At 43.1% G+C, this 17524-nt stretch overlaps 1 protein-coding gene across 1 annotated transcript in view; it reads right to left on the bottom strand.

The window, feature by feature from the left end:
- Positions 1 to 15022, bottom strand: part of LOC148036661 (uncharacterized) — a 79261-nt gene extending 64239 nt beyond the window's left edge. The window contains exons 1-4 of the mRNA XM_087678701.1: positions 14770 to 15022; positions 14252 to 14486; positions 9684 to 9764; positions 9321 to 9490 (exon numbers count right to left, since the gene is read on the bottom strand). Coding sequence (XP_087534827.1) covers positions 9321 to 9490; positions 9684 to 9764; positions 14252 to 14486; positions 14770 to 14861 — 578 coding nt within the window. The 5' untranslated portion in view covers positions 14862 to 15022. The remainder of the gene's footprint in view (positions 1 to 9320; positions 9491 to 9683; positions 9765 to 14251; positions 14487 to 14769) is intronic.
- Positions 15023 to 17524: the final 2502 nt, after the last annotated feature.

Below are 17524 nucleotides of genomic sequence, written 5' to 3'. Positions count from 1 at the left end.
GGGATCAGCGGGGCACGGGCTATCGCGAGTCGTCAAGACAGGGGGGGCAGCTACGTCAACGCGAAAGATCTGGCGGGCACGATCAGACGTGACGGGGGGAGGGGCGCTTGCGACGTGACGGGCGTGAGCTTGATGTTAGATCTGATTGCATAGTAGCTAAATTGTTGTTGTCGTTTTTTGCAGAATGTGGTTTCCAGTCTATCTGCTGAGTATTGCAAACCCAGAATCCATAGGATAAGTGCCAGTTAATAAGAGCTCCTGAGGCTCTGTAGAAGACCTCCATCGCAATCACAAAGGCCCTAAAATTCTCCTCATCCCCATCTAGGTAGACAGATGTGTCATCTGCAAACTCTATATCCAGCAACTCCTTGAACTCTGGAATGGGACGTCTGATGCCTTGAATGCTAGTATTCCTATTTCTCAAGTTCATATTTGGCACCTTTGGTCCCACCAATGAGGACCTGGCTGTGAGCTGATGAATATAGAGCCGAGATCCACTGCTCTAGGAAGCCCATCCTCAACATGGTGCCCTCTAGAAACTCCCAATCAACTCTATCATAGGCCTGCTCCAAAATTGAGAAGCAAAACAATGAGATTTTGTCCCCTGGATCATGAAACAACTGTGGATTCATAGAAGGTGAAAATATTGTGAAGGATGCTAGGCTCCCAAAAAAAACCAGTTTGGGTAGGGTGAATGAGGTCTAGCATCAAGAGAGATAGTTTGAGGTTGATCATTTTGGCTGGGATTTTATACGATATTCCAAGCAAAGTGATTGGTCTCCACTAAGTGATCTACAGTTTGTCTCTGTTGCCCTTTGGGATGAGCTGAATCAATCCCTCTAACATCCTTTCCGGCATATCCCCTCATGCTATGATCTCCTAAAATGCTACAAAAATTCTTGTATTGATCACATCCCAATAGCTGAGGAAGAAATCCTTGTCCAATCCATCATCCCCTAGGCATTTCCTTGATGTAGTGATAGCAAGGCGTCAGCAATCTCCTCCTTTAAGAATGGGGCCATCAAATGTATCCTCATGCTCTTTGTGACCGCTCTCTTGGAACTCTTCTTCATAATCTCTCCATCCCTCTCCGATCTTGGAGGCCTCATCATTATGACAACAAAGCAGTGTAATACCTAACCAACCTCCTATGGTCCTTAGGTAAGGGATCCAACTGCTCTTCTAAGTCACCTAACACCCTATCTAGGACCTATGGTGCAAAAGAATTCTTTGTTCACCCTATCTCCTGCCTGTTTCCAGAAAGAGGCCATCACATGGTACTTATGCTCTGATTTGCCCTCCTTCATAACATCTATTTCCGCTTTGGCTGCATGCATCCTCTCTGCCACCCACGTATATCGTGGTCTTTCCTCCTCCCTTTGGAAGTGCTGCCAATGAGGCTCCAACAGCCTTCTCTTTCTCTAAGAGACCTTTCCTCCTGCTCCTGGTCTTCTCTTTAAGAAAAGAGCTCACCTCTTGTTAACTCTCATCAAGTCCCTAGCTGCCCTGCCTACTGAAAATGACTCGGCCCTCCAAATTCTGGTAATGTCCTCCCTCAATTATCCATCATAGTACAAGTGTAGAGGAATTCTAATGCTGGTAACTGTTCCTCTGGCTCCCTCCATAAGAACCAATTGTACCATTGCGTGATCTGATAAAGTGGTTCCTAGAACAATACCTACTAGACCCCCCTTGTCACAAGCCCAATTATCTATATAAAATCTATCTAATCGGAAGAAGATCCTGACACCAGCTGTCCTATCTCTTCTGGAGACTGCTTGCTCTCCTCCTCTAATAGTGTCTATACATTTGCCTCTTCTATCCTCCAAGGCTTCAACCATATTAAAGTCCCCACCTACAATCCAGTGGTCAATATGAGGTAGCGCCTAAGTAAGTGTAGTCCAAAAAATTCCTCTCTACCTCTAGCTATTAGGGGCATATATGACCAGCATGCCTATTAACGCTTCCTCCACTCTCATAGATACCTAGAGTGCTCTCCTTGCTATAAGGATACTCCTATTGAGCTAAAATATGCATTACTTGCTGATTAGCCTCTTAAACGGCCCCAAAACACACTAAAAATGCACTTTTAGAGTGAAACCCTAAAACAGGGAGTGGTTCGAGAGAGTTCAGTGGAAACCCTAAAACGGGGAGCGGTTCGAGAGAGTTTAGTGAAAACCCTAATTTTTGGGGTGCCCTTCCACATCTATAAATAGACAGGCTGCCCCCATTCAGCCATCATCCTTGTTTGCAGGTTACACCAGCCCACACACCCTTTGTTGCTGTTGGCACCCAGTTTCCAACCTGCAGTCTGCCTCCATCTGTTGTCTAGCCATCATCAACTACAGCCACATTATCTTCAGCCTGTCCATTGCTGTAGGCGACAGCTCTCAGCTACTAGCAACTGCTCCAAACTGTCCCAGACTGCTATTCAGCCTATTGTCCATCATCTCCAAGGTCAGCCAGCCTGCGTTTTCAGCATTGCAGGCCCTGACACTCTCAGACACTGTTTCAACCTGCTATTTACAGCAAACTGTGCGTAGTTTCCAGCCTTCGATCGGTGGTACACTGCTGCGTTTACCAGTTTCAAGCCTCCAGACTGCTGCGTTTTGGTGACCAGCCTGCTGCCATTCACTATTCAGCACTCCTACACTCCAAATGGTAGTCACAGACTTGGGATCCATCTTCAGTGGACGTCATACTCCGACACTGCTCTCCCCTTGAGCACACTGTACACTCTTACATTCATTTACAGCATTCATTCACTTCAAAGTTGTGTTCTCTCTCTCCCTTCTTCTGTTTGTGTTTGAGTTTTGAGTTTTGCGTTTAGGGTTTGAGTTTTTCCCTCTGTGTCTGTGTTTGTCTGTTTGTGTTTCTGTCATGGTCATACACTCCCTGTGTCCTCAGTGCAAACCTTAGCAGTTCCCTTCACATGGTATCAGAGTCAGTGCTCTTGTAAAGAGTATCCTGCGGATATTGTGGAGAGCTAGTCTTTGTGCGAGGCACACAATACGATCTCGTAACCGAATCACAATGTCCCAGACACCTTCTCCAGTTCCTATGATGTCTTAGCAGGCTTCTCCATCATTGGAGGCCCTGAGACGACATTATGGACTCAGTGAGGAGGACGACACTCCGCCTTCACCAAATTTCACTAACATGACAGAGGACTTTGAGGAGTACTATCGCAACAAGTATGGTGATGTTTACACCCCTCCTACCTGTTTTGCTACCACATCCAGACCGGTTGGTGAGGCTGGCCACCTCTCCGATCATGGAGGACATCTTCTCACTTTCTTCCCATCCCACCCTCTTCTATATCACATCTCTCATCATCTTTCCAAAACCTTGGATTACACTCCACATCTGCATCACACACCCTAGGGTTTGGATCTTCCATCTCCGCTCCTAGCATCTTTTCCTTCTCCACCCCATTCTCTACCTCTTTGTACCATGGTACTTCGTTAGGGGGAATGCCACCCTTTAACACCGTGCCTCTCACCTTTCAGCACACATGAGCACATCCATAACTCCTAGGATGATTGTAATGGGCATCCCCCTTACTATCCCCAGCTTCACATCTCCCATGACCACTCATACGCAGGGGTTTCCATCCTCAGCTTATGGTGCGCCTTCACACTCTCCTTGGGTTACACCTACGCAGGGATTCCCATCTTCTGCTCACCGTGTTCCCGTTCCATCTCCTTGGGTTCCTCATGTGGCTACCATGCCCATGCCTAGTCAACCCATCCCTACCTATGGATCCACCTTGCACACTACACGCATGCCTTGTGGGCACTCTGGGGCCCATTCCCAAGTGTACTCCACTCTCCCATCCTACCCACACTACACTTTTTCACATTATCCATCTCCGAGCACTACCACTCCTATTGCAACGGCCAAGAATGCCTTCACGGATAAGACACGTTTTAACGGGTCAAATTTCACTACTTGGTCTAATTTCATGCAATAAGTGCTTGAGTCTTAGGGTCTTTGGAACCTCATCATTGGTCTAAAGCCTATGCCGGACCCTCGACTAGCTCACTTTGATTACATCCGTCAACGAAGAGCCCACAATGCCACAGCCAATGTTGAGCTGATGCAGGGATTGCTTCCTGAGTTTCACTCTCAGTTGCAACACTTCCCGCTCGCGTCAGAGTGTTGGAGTCACCTTCTCGACCGTTATACGGCTCATGATCGTACTTGGCGCATCAATCTCGACTTTGAGCTTCAAGAGTTCTCTATTAAGGAAGGGGATGATCTGAAAGTCAAGCTGGCTGAATATAGGTGTTTACTTACCGAGTTCACCACTACTGGCTCTCGAAAGTCAGATGACGATCACGTTACATTCTTCTTGAATAAGTTTCCCGACAAGTACTTCAATTTCATTCAGCACATTATCTCCCAACCTAGATTGCAAACTTTCTACGAGTTTGAGTGCCAGTTCTTGCGTTACGTGAGGCTATATAATCAAGTCCACAAAAAATCCTCATCACAGCCTTATTCAGAGCAGAGGGGGTTGGTTGCCTCTTCTTTGGGAGGGACAACCACTAGTGGCAAGAACTCGCTAGATGCGAAGGCAAGCCAATCAAAGGGTGACTCCTCTTCCTCAGATGGAACCAAAGAATCTAGACCTATCTGGTAGCAACTCCCTAAGAAAAACTGGTTTTGCACACATTGCTAGAGAGCAGGCCATATGGACAAGGAGTGTCACTCCAAGGCCCAAGGTCTTCCACCTAAAAAGCCTCAGTAGACCACTGCGACTGCACAGTCCAGTGGGGCTACGCCCTCCGCTCCTGCTTCATCTACTCCTTTAGCACCCGTTGTTGTTGTTGGACATGTGGCTCCACTACAGCCTCAACAGCCTATCTCTTTCACTACCCCTGAGAGACTAGCTAATTGGTCTATAGGTTCCAATCCCGTTGCACTTCATACAGCCTAGCATTCTTTTTTCGCACTCTTGGAGTCAGGCCCATAGGATTCATTGTCCTTAGCTTTTCCATTTTTTTGTCTTCCGTTGCATTTACTCACACACATACACATTCATTGCATTTATTTTGCATTAGATTTTCTTTCTGTTCTGTTTTGCCTTGGAGCATCTCACCACTAACCTCTGTGTTTGCAGATTCTCATCTCTTTTACAGGGTTTTGTCTTTCAATGTAGGGCTAACTTGCAGATTTCTTTGGTCCTTCCTGGGCTAGAGACGTGGGGATGCGCACCATTCCTTTCATGGTTCCATCATCCTAGGAGTGCTTGCTCTTCTTCCAGCATGGCAGTTTCCCCTCCCGAGGCGGATCATGCAGCATTTCTCTCGATGCTATCATGGCGGTGACTTCTACCTTGCTCTTCTAGCAAGGTGCTTCATCCACTTCATCCACTTCATCTTCTTTCATTCCTTATGGTTCTCGGCACCATATGAAGACCGACATCGGGCTCCTCTTCCTTCTTCAGCATCTCCATCCATGTTGAGAGGGGGTTCCTACCCTTCTTGGTATTCTACAAGCTTCAGCACTTTGTCTTCGACATCGGCTTCTTCCCCCTGTTGTACCTTACCCTTTGCATTGCATGATTACATCAACCTTGTACTAGGTCGCTTGGGCAAGTGAACAATTTCCCCACTAGGGACACTGCGCACCATTCCTTTCATGGTTTCATCATCCTAGGAGTGCTTGCTCTTCTTCCAGCATGGCAGTTTCCCCTCCCGAGGCGGATCGTGCAGCATTTCTCTCGATGCTATCATGGCGATGACTTCTACCTTGCTCTTCTAGCGGGGTGCTTCATCCACTTCATCTTCTTTCATTCCTTATGGTTCTCGGCACCATATGAAAACCGACATCGGGCTCCTTTTCCTTCTTCGGCATCTCCATCCAGGTTGAGAGGGGGTTCCTACCCTTCTTGGTATTCTACAAGCTTCAGCACTTTGTCTTCGACATCGGCTTCTTCCCCCTGTTGTACCTTACCCTTTGCATTGCATGATTACATCATCCTTGTACTAGGTCGCTTGGGCAAGCGAACAATTTCCCTACGAGGGACACTATCCAAGTGGCACTTGCTACATGAGCATTCTTTAGCATATAGCATACTTTGCATCTCATTGTACAGAGTACCACTTGCGCGGATCCTAAGTTGTTTCCACCAATGGCTGTCGTTACCACACCACCATCCTTCTTCATCACATGGATACCTCATCGCCTATTTTTCCTCGTCATCGACACCCTAAGTGGATGGGTTAGCTTGTACTGTTTTGTGATGTGTTGGGTGTACCCTCCCTACTCCCGTCTTCTGGGTCACTTTTCCTCAATCGGCCGCATCCCATCAAATTTACTTCACTTATTCAAAAAATAAATAAAATCCATATAGTTCCATCCGCCTTTGTAGGGCTTGGTAGGCCACTGGGCAACCGACGTGCACCCTTTGTCCGATGCCCTGTCCTCTCTGAGGTGACTACTTGGATTCCCTTGGTAAGATAATCATCGCCTCTGTAGTCTTGGTAGGCCACTGGGTAGCCGACGTGCACCCTTTGTCCAATGCCTTGGCTGCTTTAGGGTGAGACGCCTTAGGATACATAAACATCACAATGGCTGGCCTAACCTTTCAACTCTGTTTTGGACCTGAGAGGGGGTGTTGAGCTAAAATATGCAATATTGCTGATTGGCCTCTTAAACAACCCCAAAACACAGTAAAAATGCTCTTTTAGACTAAAACCCTAATACAAGGAGCGGTTCGAGAGAGTTCAGTGGAAACCCTAAAACGGGGAGCGGTTCGAGAGAGTTTAGTGGAAACCCTAATTTTTGGGGCGCCCTTCCACATCTATAAATAGACAGGCTGTCCCCATTCAGCCCTCATCTTTGTTTGCAGGTTACACCAACCCACACACCCTCTGCTGTTGTTGGCGCCCAGTTTCTAGCCTGCAGTCCGCCTCCATCTACTGTCCAGCCATCATCGACTACAGCCACATTATCTTCAGCCTGTCCATTGCTGTAGGCGACAGCTATCAGCTACTGGCGACTACTCTGGACCATCCCAGACTGCTGTTCAGCCTGCTGTCCATCATCTCCAGGGTCAGCCAGCCTGCGTTTTCAGCATTGCAGGCCCTAACACTCTTAGACACTATTTCAGCCTGCTGTTTACAACAGACTGTGCACAGTTTCCAGCCTCCGATCGGTGGTACACTGCTGCGTTTACCAGTTTCTAGCCTCCAAACTGCTGCGTTTTGATGACCAGCCTGCTGCCATTCACTATTCAGCACTCCTACACTCCGATTGGTGGTCACAGACTTGGGATTCGTCTTTGGTGGACGTCACACTCCAACATTGCTCTGCCCTTGAGCACACTATACACTCTTACATTCATTTACAGCATTCATTCACTTCAAAGTTGTGTTCTCTCTCTCCCTACTTCTGTTTGTGTTTGAGTTTTGAGTTTTACGTTTAGGGTTTGAGTTTTTCCCTCTGTGTCTGTGTCTGTCTCTTTGTGTTTCTGTCGTGGTCGTACACTCTGTGTGTCCTAAGTGCAAACCCTAGCAGATTCCTTCACAACCCCAATCATGTACTGCATGAAGCCAATGCTCACCAACACAAAGGCATATACCTATCTGTATCTCTAAGGCTCCTATAGCAAGTGCCCAATCTGTGAAACTTTGTCCAGCCAATAGCTTCCCACCGCATTGAGCGATCCTCTCTTCCAAGAGGTGATGCTTTAGTAGCATAAGAAAATCAATTGATCCTCCAACCAGTGCTCTATGGAGATCTTGTCTCATGAGGCTCCATCCTTGGCGAAAAAGTTTTTCACCAAAGCCTCGAATACTTCATGAGAGGATTCTCATGGAGATCATCTAAGTCTCTCAGAACACTGTGGCTCCATGGACCATACCTGTCCCTTTTGCTACCTAGTGTATACGTTGTCCTATCTCATCATTGCAATTTTTGCAACCTCATAAAGAGATGGAAACTCAATGGAGTCTAAAGAATCGTCTGAATCTATGCCAAACTCCTCGCTCCCTCCCTCTCTCTAATGAGTAGCTAGATCCATCTCTCTCCATGGGAATCTCTCTCTCGTGCTGAGTATTAGGGACCTGAGAAACAAATTGCTCGGTGGAGGTTTGAGCTACAGGAACCATCTCAAGTGTTCCAGGTGTGTCCATCATTGCCTTACAAGGCTAGGGGGTGTGAGTTAGCTGCTCCATGCCACATGGGGAAGTCACTACTGCTGCAGTTGCTAGTAATATGGTAGGTGGCTAGAACCTCTGTCACTTGTGCCTTAGGAGAGGGAACCTCAAGTATAGTCATCTCTATTACTTCAAGTGGTGCAGTAGAATTATCTGACATGGAGTGCCATGGTAAAAGCATGGTTTGTGCAAATGCACGTATGGTATGTTGTTTCAGGAGTTATATTGTGTCCCTAAATTCAAGATTCTATTCCAATTGATTGGGACAGCAACAACTATGAGGAGGTAATTCTTACAAATGATGCCCATGCTTATTCTACCCTTCTCAGGTGCATTTCTAAAGTGGTCCTTTGGGTAGTTACTTCTTGTAGGACAACCTCAGATGTGTAGGAGAAGTTACATATGTTGTACAAGGCTTCGTTGACCATGTGAGTTATGACCCTCTACAGCTAGCTTCAAACCATAGTAAATAACATCCATTTCATACTTCCATACGTGTACGGGTATGAAAGTATGATTCAGATTCCCGGGCTGAATCATACATTGCCCTAATTTTTTCTTAAAATACTAGAAAAATGTAAGAATGATATGTCAAACATTAATATGAATTGTAAACATTCCAACAAAGCTTACACTTTGACAAACAAGCATGAAAGACATTGGAATTTTACAAGGGGATTGTATGAATTTTGAGATTATATATACATGATTTCTTGTCATAAAGCTAGCAACTAAGTGACTCAATTATTGAGACACATATCCCCACTAAAGGCTTCGCATACAGCATGGACATCAGGCCTTGATGCAGATACAGAGTCTATGAAAGATAGGATAACCCTGTATAGAATGCAATATATGGTTTACACAGTATGCTCTGTTTTGCATCTTGAACACCTATTGTTTACAGAGTGAACCCTATCCCCTTATCAGCTGGGAAAAAATGGTAGATCTGATAACCTTAAATTATGGATGATTGACTGTGCCAATAAAATATTTTTGAGACTACAATATGGATAACAATAGAAGGAAAACACCAAGGCTAAGTTAATGAAGCTAATATTTTCACACTGATGTATTAATATGCGATGCATCACCCCCGATGCGAGCTTCTTATCATCTAAAATGCAAACGGTGAAAGATGGTGATACTTACTTGTCTAGTTCTATCAAGTACTTATCGTAGACAGAAAATGGTAACCGACCTCCACTAGGGCGAGCCAAGGCATCAAACTGTCTGTATGCATTCATCACATCGGCCACACCTGAAATAGCTGGAGCCAACTCTACAAAGGCTTCTTGACACACCGTGCTTTTCAAATCAATCTGAAAATGCATTTGATAATTGGTTGGAAGACATCAAACGATCTATTGAAGTTCTAAAATTTGTTAATGTCACAATACTGGTACGCATGATCAGTCTCACCACATTTGATAATTGGTTGGAAGACATCAAACAATCTATTGAAGTTCTAAAATTTGTGAATGCCACAATACTAGAAAGCATGATCAATCTCACCAATAATGGCATCAAAGTAGAGTAGAATAGCACATGATTTTCATTTACATCTTTTGCCAGATCCCCCTTGGCTTGATCTCTCTGTTCAAAACATATGGATCCATAGAAAGTGAAGTTACTTCAAAAGAAATGGATACAAAGACCAACCTAATTACAAAACGAAACTGAGAATAGCGAGAATAAATGCCAAACGTCTATTTTGTTCCAGATTTCAAAAGGCTAGGACAAGATCTCCAAACATCTAAGAATGCAGAAAACCAAACCATGTTCCCTACTACTTTTTTGCTTCCAGACTAGCACTATATTTTACCAAACGTATTACCATAAAATATGGGAATGCTTGTCACACAGCACAAGCATAATGATCAATTGGGCTTTACAGAAAAGCTTGCATTGTGTAGGACCATCCATCATAAATATGCAGTGTATTAACGATTTGAATCCACTCCGACTTTCCCACATTCAGCCCACGCATACCATGTATAGTGTTATCCTTGGGCTGAGGTTAACATTCAGTATATGAGGGTAATCTTTAAAACACTCACATAGAAACTCATTCTGAACAAAGGGGTATTTGCCTCTGTTTTGCCACATTTTCAAGCTTGACACTGATGTTTGCAATGCATAAAGAAGATGAATTCATATATTTCACCATGCACCATACAATGAACCATCTTCCACCTTCCTTGAGAAGTTTGAGAAACTGTCAATTTGCCATGGCCTGCAAGCATGGCACACATGCACACGTGCACAAAACTAGTCAGTTGGAGTTTAGTTTGTTTTCATTACTTAATGCATAATAGTGGCCCTAAACATGAAGACATTCCCACACAAATAGTGAAAAAGGAGCTAGTTGCTGGGGCTCAAGCTGCTCAAGTTCCATGTCGTCAATCAAGGCCTAAGGTATTTTGTGATGCACTATCCATGGAAAGCCAGCTGATTTTCTTCTTTCCAAGCGTCCAAATACCAAAATTGCACCCAATCTAGAAAGCCAGCATGACAAATTAAAGTAGGTCAACATTTTCTAGAGTGCCGAGAATGCCCAAAATTGACCTTGGAAAAGAAATCGTCAGACAAGGACTATATCATTGTCAATGCGGTATTCACAGAAAACCAGATGATTTCGTACTATGCAAATGGTCCAAACATCCTGAAATTGACTGCAATCTAAAAAGGAATGGTAAGGATTGCTATTCTGCCAAAGAGCTAGAAGAGCTAGAAGTGGATCAACATCTACCAATATCTTCCAAGGTGAATCGAAACCTTACAAAGCATAATGGTTCAAAGAGCATCGCATCTACCAAAGATCCAGAAGAGTGCCAAAAGTAGTAGGTACTGTTGGGAAGAACACAAAAGAGTAGTCATAGAGGCTATGGGCAAAGTCCCTTCTTCTGCGAAGCCTTGGCTGCTCTCAGCCAAGTGCTTTGGAGGTGACGGCCTAGACAAACCTCCTTCTAGAGCTATTGGATGTTCTTGAATCTCAGCAAGGTGCTTCTTGTAGCTGTGAAGGATATTTATGGCATTAGAAGACTTGCAACAAAAATTCTTTGAGGGATTGACTTGTCTCATTCTCATTCTCAAAGGCAGTTGAGACAGATTGAGATTGAGCAATGGAAACTGCTTGAGATTGAGCAATGGAAACTGCTTGTTAGGAAATATACTTTGAACCCTTCCTAATCTGATACTCAGAATGGTTTGATAGGGAGCTGAAACATCCTGGACGATATCTACACCTTTTGGGAGTCTACAGCTCCTGTTCACTCTACTCTCTAGGAACCACATTCTCATCATGCTACTCAAATTTGAGAAGGCTTATGACAAAGTGATGAGAGTATTTGGAGGTTACCATGTGGAGAACAGGATTTCGGAATTAATGGGTGGTAAGGTTTAATTTTTGTACTCTGCTGCATGCAGACATTATTTAGTCAGTGATGACACAGTAGATAATCAACACAATGAGACTTTCTGTGAACTCCCACCCAAAGGTGTTCGAGGGGTTAGTCTTCCCATCCCATAGTTTAAAGAGCTCTTAGATGCAGATTTTGCAAATGACAAACTTATATACTTGGGTAGGGATGAGAGCAACTTCAAAGTGTTTGTAACAGTGATTGAGATCTAATGCACTGCTTCAAATCCTCTCATAGATTGGCAAATGTCTTTTTGAATTCTGGGTTTGTGACACTCACCAATCAGATTGGAGACCACATAAGGACATAATCTAAGTTCCATGTGGGCCTTAGTGAATTATCTTGGGTGCCCATAGTCCAAGTGCCCTTTGATAAGTCACCAGGAGGAAATGAAAGCCTAGTAAGGGCGATTGCAACTGCTAGAGAGAGAGCCTTCACCTTCAAAATGAAGAAGGATGGTTAGCTATACATAGTTTTGGCCCTATTATTTGCATGATGGAGGGGTAGAGACACTAGAATTGATAAAGGAGGGCCTTCAAAGGCTGCAATGTGGTCCATAAGAGTGGGTTTAGAGAAACCCTTTTTGGAGAGAACTTGAAATGTCTCCTGTTTTTGCAATATCACCGAGTTAGAGAGGAGGATACAAATGAGCAAGAGGTAAGTAATGCAAAACACCACCCAGCATTGGTGTAGATAGGGCACCTCCTCACATATCTTTTGTGAAAATTGGAGGAGATTGGACAATAGCTTCAGACCTAGGCACATTTTTGTCTTTCAATGGCTCATGGCACACACAAATCTAGCAGTTTGTGCATACCTTGGATATGATGGAAACAAAGGTGTAGCAAGAGTGTGGAGAATAAAGAGAGAATGAACAAGGCTCAGGTAATGAGAACCAAACAAAACTTAGGTAATGCAAGCTGCCCAATTATGAATCCATGGAGTAATCAAAAGCTCTATTTATCGTATTTTGGTCTTCACACAAGAACTAGACGCTAGTAACCTAGAAGTGTAGATCATGTAAATTTCTTGAAAAAGATCTCAAGATTATTTGAAAGTTGTAGAGAGTTGTCACAGGCAAACTAGAGGATCATTAAATTGATTTTACACTTGGGAGCTTTGTTCCTAACAAAATATGTAACAACTGAGCACTCTCACGAGACGGGGAGGTGCTGAAACTAATGAATGAATTGCTGCTTGACCAGACTAACTTTACTTCACCATTTTGTTCACCAATCCTTATTGTTCAAAATAACAAGGGTCTTTTTCACATTTTGTGAAACCAAACTTCAAAAAAGAATATAGCCATTACAATTTACCACATATCAAGGACTTACGATATCATAGATAGGTTGAGGGAGATTCTTTTTCCAGTCATATTTATACAAAAAGTGGATATCATCGCACCTAAGAATGTTCCAAAGATTGCATTCTAGAATATCTTGGGAGTGAGAATTTGGTTAATATGCATTTTGGTTTGACAAATGGTCCAAACACTTTCATTGACATTGTGGATCAGAATTTCAGAGCTCATAGAAAATTTGCTGGGACTCTCTCTTGGATGATATACAATATTTTCAAAGGCTGTTGGAGAGCATAAGGAGCATTTGGGTCTTTGTTACAAGGAGAAGGCACAACCTCTACACAAGACTGAAAACAGTTCAATTTCTTGAGTCATATCATTTGCTAGGGAGTGGACCTTGACAAGGTGAAGGTTATTGTAAAATAGCCAACTTCTAAGGGAAACCAGGAGATAGGAAGCTTTCTAGGATTACCTTCCTACATTGGACCTAGTCACAGCATTCTGCAATGATTGCTGGTCCTGGCTTGACTTGTCATAAGCACGCACTTGGAATGACAAGACCATCTTTATGGATTTCTTGTGAAAACATTTGCTTACCCCTTGACGAGTCTCTTGAGCTCGTATGACTAAATACAAGAATAAGTACTGGCCCCTTAAATCCTATGACTAATCCAAGTCATGTATCTTTGTGCTTGTAATATTTCATGACAGCTTCTGAGATTATTGGATGAAACTGTTCGTACACCATTGGACTCTCTCATTATAATGAGTTAGGGGATATATTTAGAGTGATCTCTCGTCTTCTTGACTTTTTACTTTTTTACATCATGTGTGGCCATAGGGGCCCCCTTTTATCTTCTCTCCCAGACTCGATCCCTTTCATGAGAAGTGAGCCAGGACCAACTCAACACTCAAAGAGGGATGAGTTATATTTCTCTTAAAGAAAGGAAATTTCCCAACATCACCAGTGCTTGTTATAAAAGTACTTGTTAGTTAAGTTACATTTGTAGGATGTTAATATGTTTGTTTCCTTTTATTCGACTCTCCGTTGAAAGGACAGCATTATTCTGCCGTCCTGCATATTTTATTTCCAACTTATTAACTCTCCTTCAAAAGAACAATCACCATAACTCCTACCTGCATAAATGTTATCTTGTAAGCCTTTTGATTTGACACTCTTCTAGTCAGATTGAGGACACTGTGTTTTGAAGATCAAGGCTCTTGAAACTTGTTGGTTGACTTATTCACAAGATGAGTTAATATGAAAACAAACTTACTTGTGAAATATAAACCCTTGAGAAGTGTATTTTGCCTTTTATTAAATCCTCCTGAAAAATCACAGATTCTCAGAAGAGTACCTCAACAAACTGGTATGCTGAATTTGGTGCCTCCCAAGCCAGCATCATGTCAAAAGTAAGTCGTCTAAACTGTTTCTCTTGGAAGTAGCCAGGACTTTTGGTTGCCACTCTGAGCGCTCTAAAACAGCAGAATTCCAAAAGACTACGATCATAAGCTGTATCATCATTACGTCCAGACTTTCCAAACTCCTTTCCATGTGCTTTCTGCAGTTCCTCAGCAGATGTTGCTAGTATTCTGCCAAAAACAGGTCTGTCACAAATAACTGTGAAGAAGTCAAGTGGCCTAGTTTCACAAGCAATCTCTTGAGATTTGCGTATGGTGCTCTACCATATCGTTTACATAGCATTGTCTAATGGCCTGCCTAGCATATATAAACAACAGGAAGTATGTTGTCCAAGAAGTGTTTGCAAAGTTTGCAAACTGTGTGGCTGATTCGATCAGGAGTCCAAGGTTTACCTGATGTAGATGTTATCATTGCACAATCTTATCCTTTGGAAACAGAATGCACGATACCTACCTTGCGCAGCGTGCTACAACGACATTGGCAAGAGATGAGAGCTCTTTCAGCCATATCATTCGGGCAGGTTCCCTGCCTTTCTCTGGCTTCATGTTATTCTGCTTTGTTGAAGCCAAGTCCTCGAGCAAGTCCTTCGCACAATCGGGGATTACTGCTGATGAGTGATCAAGTGAAAAAATCTGATCTCCAAGGCTGTGCACAGATATTGAATCTCCGGTGATGTTATTCCCCACAGGTTGTATATTGTTCTTTATGATCAAGCTTCACAAGTCGTAGCTTCATCAAAGAAAAACTCGAAGATAAAGAATGATGACTCCAAAGCAACCAACTTGGCAAATTACTTATTTTGCAGTGGAGTAAAAGCCTTCTTCAGATGGCCATTCAAAGCATATAATTACAATGCAAGATAAGCCGTCGTATGTCTGTCCTTATTCACATCCAGTTCAAGAAAGTAGCAATGGCAATATACGCCTTCCCTGATAGTACGCTTGATCGGTGTGGCAATTATTCTTTAGAGGAGCTCGTACTGTATAGCTTGAAAGGCAATAACGTGGCAACTACTTTTCCGAGAAAGCTCTTCAAAACCGCTAAATATATTGCTTACGAGAAGCAATGGCAAGATGTGCCTTGGCTTAAATGCTTGATCGGTGTGGCAATTCCTTCGAGGAGCTCGTGTATAGCTTGAATGGCAATAACATAGCGAATGCGTTGCTGTGAAAGCTCTTCAACACTGCTAGATGTATTGCTTAACAAGAATCTGATTCTTCTGGCTTTTCAATCTTCTGAGTTTTATGAGATGCCAGACGATGTGGAATGCGTAGGCAAGGAAGACCATGAACAGGCGCTTGAGAGATTAAGAAGAGGAGTACTTGCATGAAGAACAACGTTGATTTTTTGAAACTTCCTCGGAATAAGATAAAAGAGGAAGAAGAAGCGAGTCGCTGTCCTAGACAATCCGAAGGAGAAAGGCCTCGTCAAACAAGTGGCACTGTCTTGCCATGTTTTCCAAAGAGGCGACGCGTGCTTTGCCGAAAGGTGGCACCTTTCGTTTTCAACAGCTGAGGTTCCTTGCTTCCCGAGAACAAATTTCTTACCTTTCCAAAATGGACCCCCGGGCCCCCTCCCCCTCTCCTCCATACAGAGGGGGGATTATATAAGTAACCCGCATGATTTTTAGTATCGTGAATCGACGGAAAAATGCTTGGTTGATCAAGTTTAGAAAATTAGACGTCTCACATGTTGTTGTGGAAACACTCTATTGAGGTCTTAAGCCCAAAAATTAACCCCCCCAGCCCAAAAAACCTTCGGAAAATACCATTGGGCTAAAACACACCCCTAATTTTTCTCTTTATTCCATTGTTCCTTCCCCAAAACGAATTCTTCCCTTTCGAAAATGGACCCCATTAAGTTTAGTTGTCTAGCATGCAAATTTGTTAGGAAATTAGATTGTGGTAAGGGCATGCCATCTATACTATTAGTTAAGGAAAGGTGGGGGGCGGGTGCCACGTGGCAACCCCCCACCTCCCCCACAAAAAACAAAGAGAACGTGGGGGCGGGTGCCACGCGTCCAGCACCTACCCCCCGGCAAAAATTCCGCCCGCCCAAGATTAGCAAGAGACCAATTGGTAAGAGTGTGTGTGGGTAAGTCTAAAGAGGTCTTGAGTTCAAGACATAAGCCCATGGCATGATACATCTCAAGATTGGTCTACCAATTGTAGCCAATGTTCACAAAAAATATTTACAATAACACATGCATTAACTCTAAACTTGCAATGGAGGTATTTTGAATCAATTTCTATGTATTTACTATTTTTTTTAGTGAAATTTCTAATACAGTTATTCAAGGTTTTAAATACTAGTTCTCTATATTTAGAAGGCACTTTTGGAAGGTTTGTAATTCATTTTACATTGAACCTCAATTTTGCAAACCTTGAGGCTTACTCTTTGAATTTTGAATGTTTTCTTTTGAAAATTTTGCCACTTATTGAACATCAAGTTTTTGCGAACACAGATTATAAGAGTTGTTCATGTCCTAGTAGATTTTATGTTTGGAGCAAGCTCACCTCTACCTAGCTGGGAAACAACATTTTCATATAAGCATTGCTATCTTTAATTATAACCTTTTGTTTTCAAACCATAAATTAAAATTTTCTTTTGATAATATTCAATCGCCATTGAATTTTGCTTCTAGAATGAATGGAAGAGAGAGAGTCAACATACAAAATCAATTAGAGCTATTTTCGGGCTAGTTTCTCCTTCAAATACTAGCTCACCCATATAATTAAACAAGTTTTGGCCACAAGTTTTGGCCATCAAGATTGAAGAGATATGCATGCAAAACCTAAAGCTATGAAATTGTTGACACTAATTTTCAATTCCAAGCATGACAAGAATACCTCCATACAATCACATTGTTAAAGAAAAGTTAATTTAAATATACTATGACATGTATAAATCCTAGTTTGTTCTCTCTTTCTTTTGTATTTCTTTTCCATAGATTGCATGCGCGCGCGTGCACACACACACACACACCCACACCCACCCCTTTGAGCACACCCTCATGCATCCTTGCATGCACGCATGCACATACATGCACACGGCCGCCAATCCCCCCCCCCCCCCCCCTTTGAGCACACCCTCATGCATCCTTGTCTTATTTGCTCTATGAACAGGCCAATGAAGTAAGACTATAGAATTGTATGCTAAGGCCCAAAATATAACATGCAATGCCACAAAGGTAGTATTGGTCTAGTTT

Source organism: Lygodium microphyllum, chromosome 5 (assembly GCF_053477565.2).
Source record: "Lygodium microphyllum isolate KBCC chromosome 5, Lygodium_microphyllum_v1.1.10, whole genome shotgun sequence".
Classification (NCBI taxonomy): Eukaryota; Viridiplantae; Streptophyta; class Polypodiopsida; order Schizaeales; family Lygodiaceae; genus Lygodium; species Lygodium microphyllum.
Note: the sequence above shows the minus strand (reverse complement) of the source record. Positions and strands in the feature narration are given on the sequence as shown.